Here is an 18,365-nt window from a genome sequence, read left to right as displayed (position 1 = left end):
GGAATCCAAACTGTTCCGAACAACATAATGATTTCAACTCTTTCTCCTAAGGGATTTTGTGGCAACTGTCGAAGGCTAAGCTAACGACAAGGCTTCATGAGTGTTCCCATAACACACACCCATGTCGCAACCTAAACTACAGGCTATTTCTTGATGTGATTTCAAGCACGTGTACATAAGGAGACAGGAGAACCTTCTGACTGCTTATTCAAACTGGTATTATTTCTCAGGAATTTTTAATGGCTGATGTTGATGAGTAAGGATAATTTGACTTAAGATGAGATATTTTTGGGCAGGATTTAGAGGGAAAAATTCATTAAAATGCATAGGAATTACTCAGGTTTTTATAATCAAGCCTTGACGAAAATTTGGTCTTGCAAGCAGGAGTTGCTCAGTGGCTATGCCCTGGGAAGGTCTCCAGGAAAGGGCACCTCAGCTTATGCACTGTACAGGGAGATTATTAGCAGGGAGGCAATGTCTGTTCACCATGACATCAGCGGTCCCTTCTTGGACATTCTATTGTGTCCTAGAGAGTTCTTGGCATCCTCTGTGATGTCACCAGCGTTGTAGTAACCACCAGTGCCCTACTTTTTCTCAGTCCCTGCCTGGCAGATACACAGGAAGACATGTTTTCCCGGCTTCGCAAGAATTTTGGGAGAGTGAACGCCGATTTTGGACAGACTGGAGTGAGGGAATCTCGCCTTTCATCAAAAATAAATGATGGACAACGAAAGCTGGCCTGGGGAATGCTGAGTAAGTTCTGTGAATTGTATGCTGAGCTTTCTGTCAGAGGGAGAATAGGCTTAGGCTGACCTGTCTAGCAATAGGCCAGAACAACTGGAGTATCTGCAAAGGAATTGAATTTCCATGAAGATCACAATTCCTAAAAGTCAAGGATTTCAGAACATTAGTTTGCCCATCCCCAAAGGGAGGATATGGTAAGGCCAATGCTATTATTCTGTGAACTTCTGGCCTTCACTTTTAACGTGCATATGATACGTTACATTGATATAATAACACGATCAGGAGACACTGAGTGTCCAACTTTATTGAACTTAGACAGGGCATCAATCTACTTCACTCTCATTGCTTCTTTAAATAAAGTAGATCTCTGTCTTTAGTATCAGGGAGAGAATTATGCTTCTGGCCTTATGTTCTTAGAACTCCTCTGACTTTTTCTAATTGGCAGAGATGGGACATCCTTAGCATTATAAATTAGAGTTTGTGCGTTACAAACATTTTTTTACAGTACTAAAACTATTTGTAGCAGGTAGACCAAGATTCAGCCTGTAACCAATTGGCACTTCTGTGGCATTTGGTGTTTCAGTTAGGGGAATTGATAAGTCCGTTGACCATGACATCCCCCGCAATGCTTTTAAATTCCAAATGGTGTGGCCTAGAGTATCAGTGCAGGACATCTGAGTATCTCCAATCACTCAAATCTTTTGGAGGTTGAATTTATCATCTGACTTCTGAAAGTACAGCGGTGAGGGCCCTGAAAGAAAGTTGTACCCTGTTAAGTTGATAACAATCCCGTAGAAGCCATCTCTGTGGTACATGGAGCATGGGTCAGCAGGCATAGGGAACACCCGGCATCTGACATCTCTTGGTCTCTATAGAGTGCTGGGAGAGTTGACTTCCACTGAGGAGGTCTCTTAGGCAACAACAAACTCTTTGTGGTGACACTGTGGTCTACACATGCTCTCCTCCTGTTTGGGGCTTGCCATGGTCTATGCACACTCATCTGTTTCCCCAAAAATGTTCACTTGTGTTCTCCTACCTACAGATGATGGGAGACTGACATCATCCCCTGGCCCTGTGGTAATCAACAAGGAGGCCAACACGGAGAACACAGAAGAGCAGAGACTGATTAGACAGCTGCAGTCAGCTACTGAGGAGAGAAATGAGCTAAGAGATCTCCTGACTTACGTGACAGAGAGATACAGGAACAACAGGTATGCATTGCTCCAAACTGCCTTGTGTCACTCATGGACCTGCAATGTCACCTCCATCGTATTCTATTAAGGTGTTGGGTTCTAGAAAGCTGTGCCTCCCAAAATACTCGTCCTAAACCTCATTTCTGATATAGAGGAGATTCAGAACCTGACCCTTGGTCAGGAGTGAGATGGGAAATGGTCTCATCTGCTGCCTCCAGCCGAAAATCTGAACTTGTGGCCTTAGTGAGGATTCAGGGATAACGTTCCTGGAGCATGAGTTCCCAGTGTGCATTTGGAAAGCCCTTGACAGGTGGTAGCTTTGCAAGGTTCTAGGTGCTGTGAGTTTGGGTGTGTGCTAGGAAGGTGACTGAGTGCTGGACTCTTGTTGCAGTAGCCTCAGGTGACAGATCCCAAATTGTTCATCTCAATGTTTGACTAGATGGCCAGAGACACAGGGCTTTTCCTTCTTTTTTGTTTACCTCTGAGCCAATAATGTGGCATGCATTTTTTCTGATTCTGATTGTGTTCTCCGTTTGCATATTTCGCTCCCTTTTTCATTCTCTTACTGTTTACTTTTCTTTTCCTGTGTGTGTGTCCCAGTTTCTGTGTCTCTGTGTGTACACACCTACATGCATATGCACAATTTTTATATGTTTATATTTCCCCCCACACTTGGAATCTAGGGGTCTATGTTTTTTCCTGAGTATATTCATGCATAACAATTTCATGGTGATGTGAGTGCTTTGTTTTGGGAGCCCCTCTTCAACTGCACACTTCTTTGCCAATGTGGTCACATTTGTCTGTATATTTGTGCCATTTGGGCAGATTATACTTTTGTGGCGATTTATGTTCTCAACTCCATAATTGTGTGAATTGTGTGTCTCTACAATATTAATTATTCAGGATGTAGAATTCCTGTTGTCAAAACAGGAAAAATGAAATCACAGTTTTCTAGGTCTTGGATGTGGGAGAGCTGTGGCCTAGGCCCTTGTTAGCATAACTAGCTTGACTGCAGATCCAGCCCTTCTGAGTGAAGAAAGGGAACCTGGGAACCCTTTATCTCGATGCCGAGCTTATGGGGTCCTGGGCCCAGAATAACAAGTTTCTGAAGCTGAAGAAGCTTCCAATATGTAGAACTCAGAAATTGTCCTCCCAGGGCTGGGGTACTAGAAGACCCAGCCTGAGTTCATATATTCCTAAACGCAGATGTTCATTGGGTTTTACTCTCCTAGGGCCAGCCGCTACATCAGGTCAAATCCATTTTATGAAAAATTGAAGATAAAGGAGAGGGAGGTCATGTCATTACTGCACAACTTAGAGATGAGGAACATCGAGCATTGTGAGAAATTTCAGGAGCTCCAGAAGGAAATTAACTTCTATCGGTGAGCACTGGTCAGAGAGGCCATTAACTCTGCTTTGCCCACAGGTGCCATCCTTTGTTCTGATTGGAGGTCTAGCAGCTCTGGCTCCATGTCTTGTGCTCTTTAAACATCACTGTGTCCTGGGCCTTCTGGACTCAGTTTTTAGGTTCACAGGAGACTGTTACTCATACCCAGAGTGTCTAGGCATCTTCAGAAGGCTCTAGGTAGACCAGTACTTATTCAGCTCACCAAATGGCTAATAGGCTGAACTGGGCCTCTGCGGTCACACCAGGTTTAACAAAACTCAGTGTGTGGACCACATGGATAACATGAACTTCCCTTAATTCTACTGACCTCCTTTGAGGGTATTTGCCCACTATTTATTAATGTTGCCCCCATGCCTTTTGCTTCCATGGATAGATGTACATCCCCTGTTGTTTTGGAGAGAAATGAACGCTTTTTGGTACTTGGGTCACAGAAACAATTTAGTCTTCCCTGTATTGGCTGTTTGATGTTTGTGCAGCAGCCTTGTGTGTATCAAGATGTATTCTATGAAGTTTTCACTGGTATCTGGGTCCAGAGCGAGTTTGTGGGACTTGGGAGTAGGAATGGGAGGAAGAGTGTGCAGGATCTAACTATGAAGTGTGTGTTTCCAGGAACCTGCCCAGCCGGATCCATATGGACAAGATATGTATGCAGAAAAAGTTGTTCCCATTCAGAAAGGAGAGCAAAGCAGAACACCTTGATTCTGCACCGCTGCTACAGAAATTTTTGTTTGATTTGAACAAGAAAGATAAAGACGAACAGGAGAAAACCAGCAACCTCCAGACCAAGCAACATCTGGTAGGGACAAGCAGCTGTGTCAGCCTAAAATTATCTGATTCCATTTGCCAATTTGATACATGTTTGCTTTCCCTACCACCTTAATAATGTACACTCCAACAATACAACCACCTCATGCAATGGAATGTTCATTCCTCTGTCTGTGCACGAGTATTCTGGGAAGACAACCACTTTTCAGGAACTGACTTATGAACAACTATGCTTTGGTGCTCTTTTTGAAGCTGAAGTCTGGAAATGGTGACAAATGAATAACCTATCATATTACTGCATGTCCCTGTGATAGAATGGATGCGATGTAGCGCTTTGAACAAGTTTTGTTCCTGTGATAAATGATATTCTGTGGTCATGTGACCTCCAAGTTGGGAAGCACCTTTCAGGGATAAGAACCGAGTGCAAATGGCAAATTATTCTTTGTCATTGGCTTTAATCTTGGTGACAGGTTGATTTCTCCTTTCATCCTGCAACCCAATGAGGTCTCTTCCCATTGCCCTGTTCTTGGTTTGCACTGGTTAAAGTCTGAGGCCCAGATGGGCAGCCCACATTACTGTCATGGTTGCTGTAGACTTTGCCCTGCCCACAGACACACCAGCAATGTTATCAGTTAACACATCAATGGTGACCTAAAATAGAGCTGAGTGGGTAGAAGGCAGCAACCTGACAGCTGGCATGCAAGTCCCCAACACATCAGTTTCTGAATAACTGCCTTCCTCTCCCTGGTCTCAGAAATTGCAAAAGAGCTGGAATGGGACACACAGCAGGAAGAGAGCCTCCTGAAGAATAGGTTGCTTTCTCAGGATTCCCCTGCTGACCGCCATCCTGAATAATACCAACCTTTTTTGGATGAATACTCTCCCTCATAGTTTAATTCATTTTTTGCTAAGAAACACTAAATTTATCTTTCACTAAGCCAGTCTGACTGATTGATATCTTATTCTCTTTCTGTTTAGGATAACACCACTTGAGAGACTACTTGGGAACTGCATTGCCATTTTGCCTGCTAGAGGAGAAACAGCAATATAACTGTGCTTCTAAATGTTCACTAAGAATATGCTGTTTAGAAATATTTTTGTTATGATCTTAAATGAAGTTTTTGTTTTGTTATTTCATAGTTATATGTTCGTGTTAATATTTTTCACATCTGAAAATACTTTTATATATTTATATTAATATTCATTTTAATCATTTTTGTTTTAAATTGTATTCCTTATGAATAAAACTTGATTTGTAACTCTTGACTCTTGAGACCATCTTGCTTATTCAAGTGTCCTGTCCCCTCTTGTGCTCTTAGAACTGACAGCTAACGATGGATTCTGAATGGTCCAGAGTTCCTGTGTTAATAGTAAATTCAAAGCCACCAATGGTTACCTAGAGTGATAGTGTGTTTTGTGTGGATAATGTGTTCTTTTCTTGGATGCACATTTTATGATGTGATCACTGCCATACTTTATCCATGCGGTCATGTTTTCTGCTAATCTTAATAAAACAGTCTACAACACACGTTCATTATTGATCCTGTGTAGCACCTTTGACTAATATACACTCTTATTTGTAGAGCTGTAGAAAAATTGACATTTCCAAAGGTATATGGAAGTAATCCTAATGGAGAACCATATACTTCAGTCTTTCTTGCAATACACTGTCAATATACCCCCACAGATAATGACCTCCAAAGTCATGTTGGGAAAAAGGTTTTGATAAATGCTGTTGTAGTAGACCATACATATGCTGTGTTGTTATTGTTGCAGATTAGGTGTAGAATGATCATTTATGTCAATGGGTCTTTTTCTCTACTGTATGTCTGTGGCCTGTCCTGGGTGAATTTCCCTCATAGTCCAACAGAAGAAATCACATTCCCTGTTGTAGATGATTGTTGGGAACCATGTGCTTCTTCTGAGAGAGCAGCAGAGGTTCTAACCTGTGAGTCATCACCACAGATCCTGCAGGTTCTAACCTGTGAGGCATCACCACAGATCCTGCAGGTGGATTTTGTCTTTCCAGGGCATGTGCTCCCTTAGGTAGACAGGGTACCTCAAATTAAACAGAGAGATCTCAGGAAATGTGTATTCTTACTGAGCTGTGCAGGCTCAATGTGTTAGGCACCCAGGCAAACATAGAGGGCTCAGGTGGCCCCACTGCTCATTGAGGATTCAGGATGTTCCTCCAGCATCACTTAGTTTCCATATTAGAGCAGATCCTTCACCTAGTATCAATGATGACCATATCTACTATGCACATTTATAAAATACAGAATGGAAACTATCTTCCTGTAGGCCTGCTGCACATAATGAATTATTTTGATAGATATTACGAAAACTATCTTAATCTAAGCAGTTTAGGACGGAACCTCAAGAGAAACCATAGTGAATGCAGCCTACAGCTGGGAACACATATTTCCTTTGGATAGCAAGCCTGTGCAAACCCAGAACCTAGGAGGGCCAGTTCAAGCTTCCCTTTTTCCGTGGCAAATCTGGGTTCCTGTTGTAAAAGCATTTTTTTCCAGGTGACTGATTTCCAATTTATGGAATTGAACTGACTTACTCAGAGTCTGAGTTACTCAGAAAGTTAAAGTTCAGAAGGAATGATCCAGAATGTCCACAAACAGTTGCTGTGACACCAAGGCTTTTAAGAGCTCAGCATCTAGAGAAGCAACGTATTGTTTGTTTATTCTCAAGCATAGGTCCTCTAGTCATTCATTAGAAGCTGACCATGCCACAGAAAGGGTCGTCCTTATCCAAACAGAAGCTAGTGGTAACTAGATATCCACCACACTTTCACATTGCCACTGTATTTGAGGTTCTCAGTTACTATGAAAGGACCTGGAAGAGCTTGTGTCTTGCTATACATATTCCTAATTTATTAGCCTTCAAGACAAGGTGTGCTTTGTCTTGCAAATGCTACCACTGGCATACAATACCTTGCATAATTTCTACTGACATCTGTGACAGGAGACAATAGTTCAAGTTATCCCTTACTTGAATAAACTGTTCTTAGAGTAAATTGTAGTCTGAGGGGCCTTCCATTCTCTCTGACATTGTAAACATTTCCAGTCTTCAGAAAAGTCTGTCACTGTCCAGTACAAATCTTAAGATGTCCACACTGTCAGCTCGGTGTCTTCATCCAGCTTGCCCTGTAATTTTGTGTAACACCAATACTGTTCCAGCCTAAGGATTTAATTCAATGTTACAGTACTTGCCAAACATGCTGAAAACCCTGGTTTCCACCCTAGTCCTATGTGCTATGCAAAAAGAAAATAGGGAACCCCAATTGCATTGAAGTTTAGCCTCCAGCAAAAGAAGAGCCTTCATAGGACCGACCTTTTAAGTAACTCTAAGCCCCAGCTTCACCACAGCTTCCTCCATTGATTTAATAATATGTGTATTTTCATTAATGCTCACCATATTTGTGGTGTGCAAAAATTATGCACCATGTCAGTAAAGTATGGGCGTGTGTGTGTGTGTGTGTGTGTGTGTGTGTGTATGTGGGTGTCTGTGATTGTTCATGTCTATGTTTGAGCCTGTTCTTCCATGAACTCACTATAAAATTTTATAAAATGAATTAGAAGGCTACAGTGAAAACTGTCAAGGTACATGCAGACTTGGGTTACTACTCTCCCATGGTACCTTGCAGATAACACTGAAATTGTTGCCTACATTAATACAGCCTAAATCCAGGCTATGCATGATTCTCAGTGAGATTTTGACATCGGCTCCACTACAGAGAGTGGCAAAACTTCATTTATTACATGCTCTTGTTACCAAGGTGAGGGAATACTTCACCCCATAGAAAGTCTGGTAGGTTGTGATGGCAGCAAATGAACTCGCTTTTCCCTGTCCTCCCTGACTTTGCCAGGAGAGTGGGCTTTCCTGCAGTAAAAACTTTCACATGCTTCTTTAAAAGCACCTGTTCCTCACATCTAGATAAACTTGAAAATAGGCTTCTCCAAGTCAGTCTGAGTGCTCCTACTCCCAGCTCAGAGCTCTAACACCATAGGATCCTCCAGCCACACTGAAGGGTAGGTCCCATGGAGGAGTTAGAACAAAGTGTCTCTTCTGAGAAGTGACTTAAAACAGAAGGTTGAGAAGTGATACTCAACCCCCAAGTGCTTCTTCCTGGAGAAAGCAACCAGATCTCCCTGTTAAACAGTGCAGTCTATCACAGGACCCAAGTCATTGCCTGGGGAAATTTTCTGGAGCTTAGTTGCCCAGTCAGAATGGGGTTGCATTCTTGATCCATGTTCACTCCTACAACAAAAGTTCCTCCCCTAGAAGCCCATGAGTTGACCCAGGTCCTTCTAGGACCAACAGACAAGAGAGAACAGAGTGCATCCAAGGGGAGGGAAGAGGGCAGAATTATTATAACCTGGAGAAATCCCCCAAATCGGCCAACTAACAACTATAGGGTTTGTGCATATTGTGGTTTCAGAATCTTAAGGACAGACTTTTCTGTAACACCTGCTAGGTGAAGCTGAAGTCTACTGTGGGTGGGAATATCCTGGCAGGGAGGGGACCTGAGTATCCAGGCCTGGCCAGCTTCTTCATTCTCCTGAAAGTAATTGTTGGTCAGCTCTAAATCTGAAGTTGGAGTTGGTTTTTGTCAACTCAAACAGATATTTCAATTCTCATCCACTATGTGAGAGACACACAGTTACCCACGGGGGATTTGAACTTACTTCTATAAAAGTGACTGTGGGCTGAAAGAGGGAAACCATTCCTGCCTTTAGCATTCTGCCTTTATCAGAGACTACAGGGACTAGCTTCCTGGACAAACATGTCCAAGCAGACAGACATAACGGAGAAAATTGAGGTAAGAAAAGTAATGGGGACCGTGATTTCACATTGTGCCTTTAGCCAGAAAGCTCTGATGTCGATAATGCAAGCAGCCTTGAGCCTGCTAAAATTTGTCACTACTTCACGGTGTCTCTGCACTTAGGACTGCCTCAGGTCCTCCTTATATGAAGGCCTTTCTTTTAAAAATAAATTGTATAAAGCAATGTTTATCAACCTGTGAGGCACAACCTCTCACATAGATTGCATATCAGATACCTTGATAATAGATACATTGCATATTATGACGTATAAGAACAGCAATATTTATTATGAAGTAGCAATGAAACAATTTTATGGTTGGGGTCACCACAGCATGAAGAGCTGTATTACAGAGTTGCAGCACTAGGAGTGTTGAGACCCACTGCCATAGAAGCTGACACATGGGAACAGACTCCTCAGATGAGGAGAGGCACATGGCAAGGGATACTGTGTCCCATCCTAGGACCCAGAGGCAGAATCTATCCCAGGAGTCTGTGTGCTCATCTTGTCTTCAGTTCTCCCAGGTTCAAGAATAGCATTGATCTTCTCAGGAGAGTCAGCTTGCACTGCCCACATCAGGCCCAATGCTTCCCTTCACAGAGAAGGATGTGGGTCTAACTGACAGCCAGTGAGACTGAGGGATCTGATGACCATTGGCTCTGAGCTGTGGTTTCTTCACCTGAAAAATGGAGGTGTTTCTGCTGAATTGGGTTGTTGTGGAGATGGACAGAGCATACACACTGATCAGCGACTCCCTGGCATGGTAAATTGGAAATCTTCTCTGGTGATGCATTTAAAAGTAGAATCTCCAGCCACGTGGGGTTCAATGCTGGGCACCTTAAAGATGGCATAAATGTACTGTGACTGTAATGCTACCTCAAATTTACACCCTATGCTCTTGTTTAAATTTAAAAAGACGAATCAAGTATAAACTGCCAATGTGAAATAATCATGTTCAGAATTGAGCTAATTCCTGTGAAGTCATTTAGTTTTTCTTTTTCTGCATCTATACTGAAGACATCTAGAGTAGCACTAAATGAGATCATAAAGCCTTCTATTAAAGTGCTACCCATCCATTCCTCTCTCCTTGAGGACCTCTCAGGTGACTAAAGGAAACCTGATTTCTTGTCAGATTGTTCCCAGCTGGTGTGATCTCTCTGTCCATGGACCTTGCCAAACGCTGCAGAGCCAATGTGCTGTTTTACAACACAAAATTCCAGACATTAATTTTACCAATGAAGTTCCTGGACTCAGATGCTGACGTCAAGTAAAGCTCCCAACTGTCCTTCCTAATTCACTGACCTCCCAGAAGAAGGGTATTCTTGTTCCCTCTGAACACTTTCCTAAAAATCCTTCAACTCAAAGACTTTCCATTGCCTTAGCTACCTTCATTTGCTTTCAAGTCCTGCCTTGATCTGCTCTGGACCTAAGTGCACTTTTTACCTTTGCAAGAAAGGTGTGTGGTAGGTGAGCCATACAGTAATAAAGTCCATGTTTACAGGAAACTAATCGCTCTTGCATAAATGTCTGTGCCCTGGCGATGCTATAACACAAAATAGTTTTTCATTAAATAATACATTCTTTGAGATCACAGTGTGATCAGATATTTTGTAACCTAACTTTCAAATGTTGTCTCTATTATATAAATCAAGTTCCCTCATGTGTATTCTGGTCTTTCTCTGTTATGTCTGATTGCATCATCGTAGGAATCCCAGGGAACACAAATCATGGGCTTTTGAAAATGTTGTATATGGCCAACCAGGAAGGAAACCTATCCAGGAGACTACTGATACTTGACACACTAATTCACCTCCATATTTTCATATAGTTTATGGTAAGAGGTCATCATTCCTGACCATGTCTCATTATCCAGCGGGATAATAAATGGAAGAATTTGGGTCAAGGAGGTCACCACACAAAGCAAAAGAATCCATCTCAGATGAAAATGTATGGTGTATTGAATCCAAAATATCCATGAATTTCAGGACACAATTTAAGGCCAAACCTAAGGATAATAGATATAGGAGCGAATTACAATGGCCAAAAAAATACAAAAAGCCTACAGAACGCCAAATTAATTGTACCAGAAAAATTCCTCCCTTCACATAAAAATTAAAACACTAAATTCACAGATCCAAGAAAGAACATTAAAGGGGGTAGTACAAATATCCAGTACCAAATGAATTCAGACCTATTTGAATTACACCAGAGTTCTCAATAGAGACTCTAATAGCCAGAAAATCTTGGGCAGATGTAATGCAGACCCAAGCTCCTATACACTGTGTAATTCACAATCACCATAAATGAAGAAACCAAGATATTACATGACAAAACCAAATTTAAACAATATTTTTCTCTAAGAAAGCACAACATAGGATAATAGGAGGTAAACTACAAGACAATGAACTAAATTTTACCCAAGAAAATCCAAGAAATTAATCATCTCACAATAATTTCAAGATAAAGAGACGCACACAAACATAATTTCCTCTATAACCAGAAAAAGAATAGAAAGCAGCAATCATTGGTCTTTAATATCTAACCAGACCCTCTGTGACCAAACCCACAGCTCCTAGGGATTTAACTGCCAGCCAACATGTATACAAGTATGGGTCTATTGTCCTAGGTACTGTGTATGAGAGGATTGATTTACTTTGTATCAATGTGGTTGTAGGACCTTGACTATGCTAGGCCTGTTGCCCCACCAAATGGAGATCCTAGAGGTGTGAGGTGGGAATGGATATGTGTGAGTTGGGGAGCACTGTTATATAGGGAAAGCTGAGCAGAAATGTGATGATAGGCTTCATTAGGGGATTTTGGAGAGAGGAACAACATTGGAAATGTAAATAAATAAAATAAACAATTAATAAGAGATAGCCAAAAATCAAATAAAAAGTAAAAAGGTAAAGGAAAAATTAAACCAACCAAAAAAAAAAAGAAAGAAAGAAAGAAAAGAAAACCCTGTAGGGGACTGACCTAATTCTTCTTGTATTTTAAAGCTAATTGGTAGAATGTTAAGACTGGTTAAACCTCCCAAAAAAGTGACTCTGCTCCCAGTTAATTGTGATTATAAAGAAACACAGCAGAGAGATGGTAGAGGTGAGTTTTTGAGGGCTTTGCTAGAGAGGATCACTTGGAGGGAAGAAGGAAGAAGAAGCTGCCAAAGAAGAAAGGAAGAATGGATGTGATGGTGAGGAGGGAGGAAGGAGGACAGCAGCCATGAGTTAAGACAGAGGAAAGCCTGGTCCTGAGGGCTGTCCAGGTGGCACAAAGAGCAGCCAAGATGCTGCATTGTAAGAAAGAGTTCAGAGTCATTATTTGGAAATTAGACATAATTCCATGCAAAACATGCAGCTACCCAGATACTGTGCTGATTATGTGATATTATAAATGAATTAAAAACTACGTATAACCAGTAGCCAGCTCTATAGAGGATCCTAATAGGAATACTTTATTTGCAGGGAAGGATAAAATACCAGAGGACACAGGAAAAAAAATTTACACCACTAGGACATTCAATCAAAAGTAGCCTACAAAATCTTAAAAATTAACAAAATGACAATAGTTAACACAGAAGTTTAAATAATATTTACATATCAATAACCTCAATTCCCTAGTAAACAATCATATATTTCGCCTGAAACAGGATTGCCATCATGAGAGATATAGAGGGTATACTAGGGAAACAGAACAAAGAACCATGTCCCTTTAGCAATCCTATGCAGTTTCTCTATCTAGTTGACAGAATAGATTTCAAACTCATCCTGTCCAGAAGACATAAGGATCTTCACTTCATACTTTGCAATTACTAAAACATACTACAATTCTAAATATATACATATTAACAAAGGCTTCCCAAATTTAAAAATATATGTTATCAGATAGCTACAGATAGTTATAATAGTGAAACTACAGATTAGTTATAATAGTGGTTGTGATTTGTTTTACTTCTCCATTCTGACAACTTAAGAGATCATATGCAAATAAACAAAATAGGAGAAGCAGAATTAAGTGACATGATCAGGCAAATGGAACTAACAAACTACAGTGAACTATACATATATTTTCTATCAGCCTGTGGACATTACTCCAAAATTGACCACAGATTAGGAAAAAAATAAGCCTCAGAAAATATAAGAAAGTTGAAGGAATGATGTGCATTCTATCTGAGCCCAAAGGAATCAAACTGGTATCACAATTAAAAGTACAGAAAATACACACACTCATGGAAAGTAAGTAACATATACAATACACTACTGAAGGATCAGGTGAGAAAAAAATAAGGAAATTTTAAGATTCCTAGAAATGAGTGACATTGAAACATCCACCATCCACAGATCTATATGATACAATAAAAGTTTATGAATTATGTTACAATCACCAAAGTCAAAGGAGTGAACCCATATAATCTCTTCGTCTTCTGTCAGAGGTAGAGAATGTGGAGTGTGCGCTATTGGGATTATGCCTTGAATTGGCTTGCCACCTTCCCAAATTCCCTTTGCAATGATAACATATATGATTTGGCATTACATATTGGATGTGTGTAATTGGCCATTTGATTTCATAGAGGGAATAATTAAGGGACTGCCTACAGTTTTATGAAGCTCTTTGGATAAACTGTGTGCACTGTGAAAGACTTTAGGGCTTTTGGAAAGCGAGCTGAGTGCATTTTTCATTACGATATGTTTAAGATCCTATGGACAATTGGGAGTAGAATGTGTTCTTTTGAATGATAGTGGCTCCCATAAACTCACATGTATGAATATTTGTTGCTGATTAGAGGAAATGTGCGGGAAGAAGTAGAAGATAAGTTTGTTTTTTTTTTTTTTTTGTAAGATTTTATGGGATTGGGCTTTGAGGTTCCCAAATTCCATACCATTTATATTTAACTCTCACTTTCTCTGTGTCCAACTTGCAGATAAGATGTAAGATCTCAGCTAGTTCTCTAGAAACATGGTGACCTACCTGCTGCCATGTACCCCCACATACTGATCACAGACTCATGATCCTTGAAACAATAAGCCCCAATAAACTCTTTCTTCGAAAAGTTCCCTTGCTCATGGTGTCTCTTCGAAGCCTAGAAAACAGAGATTGGAAGGAACACTTAAGTGAAAAATTTCTCAATAAGATCCTGGCAAATAAAATTCAGACATGGTAGCATGATCAAGTTGGCTTCCCTCCAGAGAGCAAGAATGTTTCAACAAATACAAATGAATAAACAATACACAACATGAAATCAAGAACAGGAAACACATGATCATTGCACTAGAGGCAGACAATTTCTTTGGCAAATTCTCACAGTGATACACGAAATAGTCCTGGATAATCTGGGTAATGGAGAAGATATACCTTAACATTATAAAGACAATATACAAGGCCAACAGCATCCTAACTGGAGAAAATCTTAATGCATTTCCATAAGATAAGGAATATGTCACAGATGTTCAATCTTTTCATCTAATCCAAGTAGTATGTGAAGTCTTCTCCAAACAATATGAAAACAGAAATATGTAAAGGCATGTCCATATGACGGAAAGCAGTCAGAGTATTCTCATTTGCAGGTGATATGATCCATATGTAAAGAACACTACGGTTCCACTAGAAAATTCTTATAGCCCATGGACCCACTCACTGAAATCACATTAAAATCAATAAAATTCCTGTATACCAACAATAAATATCAACAAACATACCAAGAAAACAAACACATTCAGAATAGCTTTAAAAATCTTGTAATAAATCTAAGAAAGTGAAGACATGTTACAATGAAAACATTAAAAAATAACAAAAAATTGAACAAACCAGAAAATGAAAACACTTCTCATTTTCATGCATCAGTAGGATTAATATTGTTATATCAAATCCTACCAGAATCATCTACATGCTTAAATCCATCCCGTCCTAATTCTGATTAAGGGCTTCAGAGAATGAAAAAAAGATCTCAACCAATGAAAGCACAAATGAGCAGGGCAGTCAGATACTACTACATAGTATACAGTACATCACTGCAGAACGCATCACCTTTAATAATTTCAAGTTCATTTTGGGGAATAGTAAAGAAGAAACCAATGAGAACAGACACAAAGTCTATAGGAATTATATAAAAGACCCAGATATTGGTGTACGTACTTATCAGCCTCTGGGTTTTGAAAAAGAGGCCAAACTAAGAAACAAAACAAAACAAAACAAAAAACCCACCACCACCACCACCACCTCCACACACAAAGTGCAATTTTCAACCCGTTGGGTCCAACTACTTCCTGGGGCAATCACATAGAGACATACTTTATACAGGATAGTTACATCACCATTCAAAAGAGTAGTAACCTAACTTTATGACTTAGCAACGATATAATTTTGTAGTTGGGGGTTGGTTACCATAAGGTGAAAAACTGTATTCCTTGAGATGCTTCTGGTCATGGTATTTTTTTGCAGTAACAGAAATGTGACTGATATATAAACTGGTACCAGCACTAGTAGACTTGTTCTTGTGAGGAATCTCTCTCTCTCTTTTTTTTTTTTTTTGGAGGACGGTGTAAAACTTTGGATAGGGAGAATTTTGAAATATTTAAGCAGATCATAACACTCCCTATTAGTTTGCCACATGGGTGACATAAGTATTGTGAGTAGTGTGCAAAATAGAGCCTCTCTGATGAGACTTGAAAGGATGGAGGAATTCTATTGGTGACTGGCTTAGAGGCAATTAGCAATGTTTTGGCAAACAATCTATATCCTTTCAGCCTGTATACTAACAAGATACCTGAATCTAAATAAAAAAGTAACGAACCAATAGTGTTGTGCAAATTCAAAGGTAGATAATGTGTGACCTTCCTCAAAAGGTGTGAATGTGTGTTCATATTTTCAATTGTTAATGTAGCCAGGTCTTCAGTTAATCCCTCCACATTCAGTACCTGGAAGCATTTGAAAGTGCAAGATCTCAAAGGATTTGGAAAATATCCCAATTATTGTAAGGTCCCCAAATTGTTGTCACCCCACAAACATATGGATACAACTTTAATGGACATGACACCCAAACTCTCAAAGGAAGGATGGGTGGCTGCTTATTTGTCAGCAGTGGGTTATAGATGTTCATTGTCATTCAGGGGGTTGGTTGCAATTTTTACTGGTCATGGTCGGTGAGGAAACAGTAAAGGAGATTAGAATCAGGGATATCTTTCTTACTTGCTCTTTCTCTCCTCAAACCTTTTTCTCTGCTATCTATGGTTTTGGAAGCAGGAGAAAGGGGCTAACATGACAAAAAGCATAGATTATTCAATCTTTTTTTATACTAAGAAGCAACACCAAGTGCCAAATACTTTAGGATGACATGGAATTTGAATGATGATAAATTTCATATTATACTTGAATAAATGATTAAACTCTTGTTTAAGATATAAGTATATGAAGCTTATTCACACTTTGGTATAAATTCTTATTGTATAAAATTACCACTGTACACTGCCATGGATAATTAAGGAATGCAAGCTAGTACTGTCCAACTATAAATACTCAGTCTTCTGGGGAAATCAGGTACAGTTTAGTTAGTGCAGCTTTATGAATCTTCTTGTATGATTTCAAAGTTAAACAGAAAGTAAATCCCTTGGAAAAAAGCCACTTTTTTCCACTGAGATAGACTTTACTTCAAAAGGTGATTCTCAAATCCTGTAGAGATCTGAAGAATCTCCCATTTCAGATGTCCTAATAGTTAAAGGCTTTTCACAGTGGGAGAGACCTCATCTCTTCAGTGTCCCCAATCTATTCTGAAGAAAATGATGGGCACTAAAGAACCCTAACTGGAGTGTCCTTCAAATGTGGCAAAGTGGCCATCGAGTGAAATACCACACACTTACCTCCACTGCTGCCAGAAAGCTGTCCAGACTGTGGAGAAGGGGATCATGGGAAGTCTATTGTCCCAGGCTTAGGAGGGAAAAAGAAGATAGTCCATCAAAGGACCTACTTCAAAGGATGGTTGTCAGAGCCCCTGGCCTATTCTATTGACAGGGTATACCACAATGACACAAGAATATTTGCTGACTGTCTGACACGGTAGCCAGCAATTTCTGTCATTTCTTTAGAATTGGAAGCTATTTGCTCTGAATTTCCTGTTTACTCAGGCAACATTTCTCCTTCTCTGATCTCAGATGGAGTTGAAGACTAGATAATTTACTCTTAAATTTTCTTGTTGTGAGACTCAGAAAAGAAAATTTGTTCACCATCACACAGGACTGTGACAACTAGGAACCTGAACAAGACCAGGGGGGGCATGGGAGGCCCAGAATGAGTGGCTCCACAGACAACCCACTGCAGCATCAAAATGCCCGCCACAACCGCTCTGGCACCATAAATCCTGAGCCCTGACGGGGATGACAACAGAGTGTGCATGGCCTGACTGCTGCCCGGGACTTTTCAAAGCTTGTATCACCCCTGAGCACTTACAAGAGTGAGGAGAAAGGCAGATGCCCAGAAGCTGCTGCTGTACTAGGAGGCAGTTATGGAAGTTAGAGGTGGAGCTGGAGGCAGAGGAGGGACGAGAGAAGAGGGAGGAGTTTCCTTGGAGGACCAGAATAGATAACATTCTGACTAATCGAGAACCCCACCCACACCCAGCCCACGCCACAAATCCCGAGTCCACTGCCAAACCTCTTCATAATAAGCATTCACTTCTTCATCCCCAATGTGCTCATTTTAATTTTTTAAACTCCTTTTTTGTTCTGTCAATTTCACATCATGCAGTTCAACTCCACTGATATCCACCATCACCTCATATCTGAAGTCCACCCTTGCATCCTTCTCCATATCAGAGAAAAATTATCTACTTGTGGAAGTTGAAAAAAGAAAAAAGAAAAAAATGGCAATATGTCCAGAAAGAGGTGTAAAATTATAAAGATGAAGGACATAGACCCTTAAATTATTTAAAATAAACAAAATTACTTTTCATTTCAGTAGAGTTATTATGGCTAATAAGTGCAAACTATGATAAATAGAGAATAGAAAAGCTTAAAAAGTGAGAGAAAATGATTCCGGTACAAAATTTTACACTAATATAATTTAGTTCATGACGTACCTTCTCCAATTTTGCCAAATACAAATGGACTGAATATTGTGACAGTCATTCTTATCTGATGCATCCCATAAATTTTCTAATTTTATCTAGCTGATCAGTGTTAAAGATAAAGGTATTTTTTTGGTGTAAAATGGGTAATGATGAGGTGACCTCCCTCTGTACTAAGGTGTGTCAGCTTTCAATTTTTAGTTCTTTACTGGCAGAGAGCTAAGAGCTGGCAGGACTTTTTCTTGTCATTTCTATGGCCCAGCATGAGGTTTGCTTTTTTGTAGATGTTTGACCTTCTTACCAGCTCAACCTAAGGTAAGAGATCTATCAGCTGTTGTCTCACCTGATTTCGATTGAACGAAATAAA

At 40.1% G+C, this 18,365-nt stretch overlaps 1 protein-coding gene across 4 annotated transcripts in view; it reads left to right on the top strand.

Annotated features, from left to right (window-relative positions):
* Positions 1-580: 580 nt before the first annotated feature.
* LOC148004078 (disks large homolog 5-like) overlaps positions 581-18,365 on the top strand; it is a 115,846-nt gene continuing 98,061 nt past the window's right edge. The window contains exons 1-5 of one of the 4 annotated variants that reach the window (XM_087564067.1): positions 614-753; positions 1,787-1,955; positions 3,170-3,319; positions 3,955-4,141; positions 5,089-5,383. In XM_087564067.1, the coding sequence (XP_087420193.1) occupies positions 627-753; positions 1,787-1,955; positions 3,170-3,319; positions 3,955-4,141; positions 5,089-5,103 (648 nt within the window). In that variant the 5' untranslated portion in view covers positions 614-626 and the 3' untranslated portion in view covers positions 5,104-5,383. Of the gene's footprint in view, positions 754-1,786; positions 1,956-3,169; positions 3,320-3,954; positions 4,226-5,088; positions 5,384-18,365 lie in introns of those variants that run through there. The other 3 variants (XM_087564068.1, XM_087564066.1, XM_087564069.1) reach the window with 3 other exon arrangements.

This window comes from Rattus norvegicus, chromosome 8, assembly GCF_021556685.1.
Source record: "Rattus norvegicus strain SHRSP/BbbUtx chromosome 8, alternate assembly SHRSP_T2T, whole genome shotgun sequence".
Taxonomy (NCBI): Eukaryota; Metazoa; Chordata; class Mammalia; order Rodentia; family Muridae; genus Rattus; species Rattus norvegicus.
This window is presented reverse-complemented; position numbering and strand designations above follow the sequence as displayed.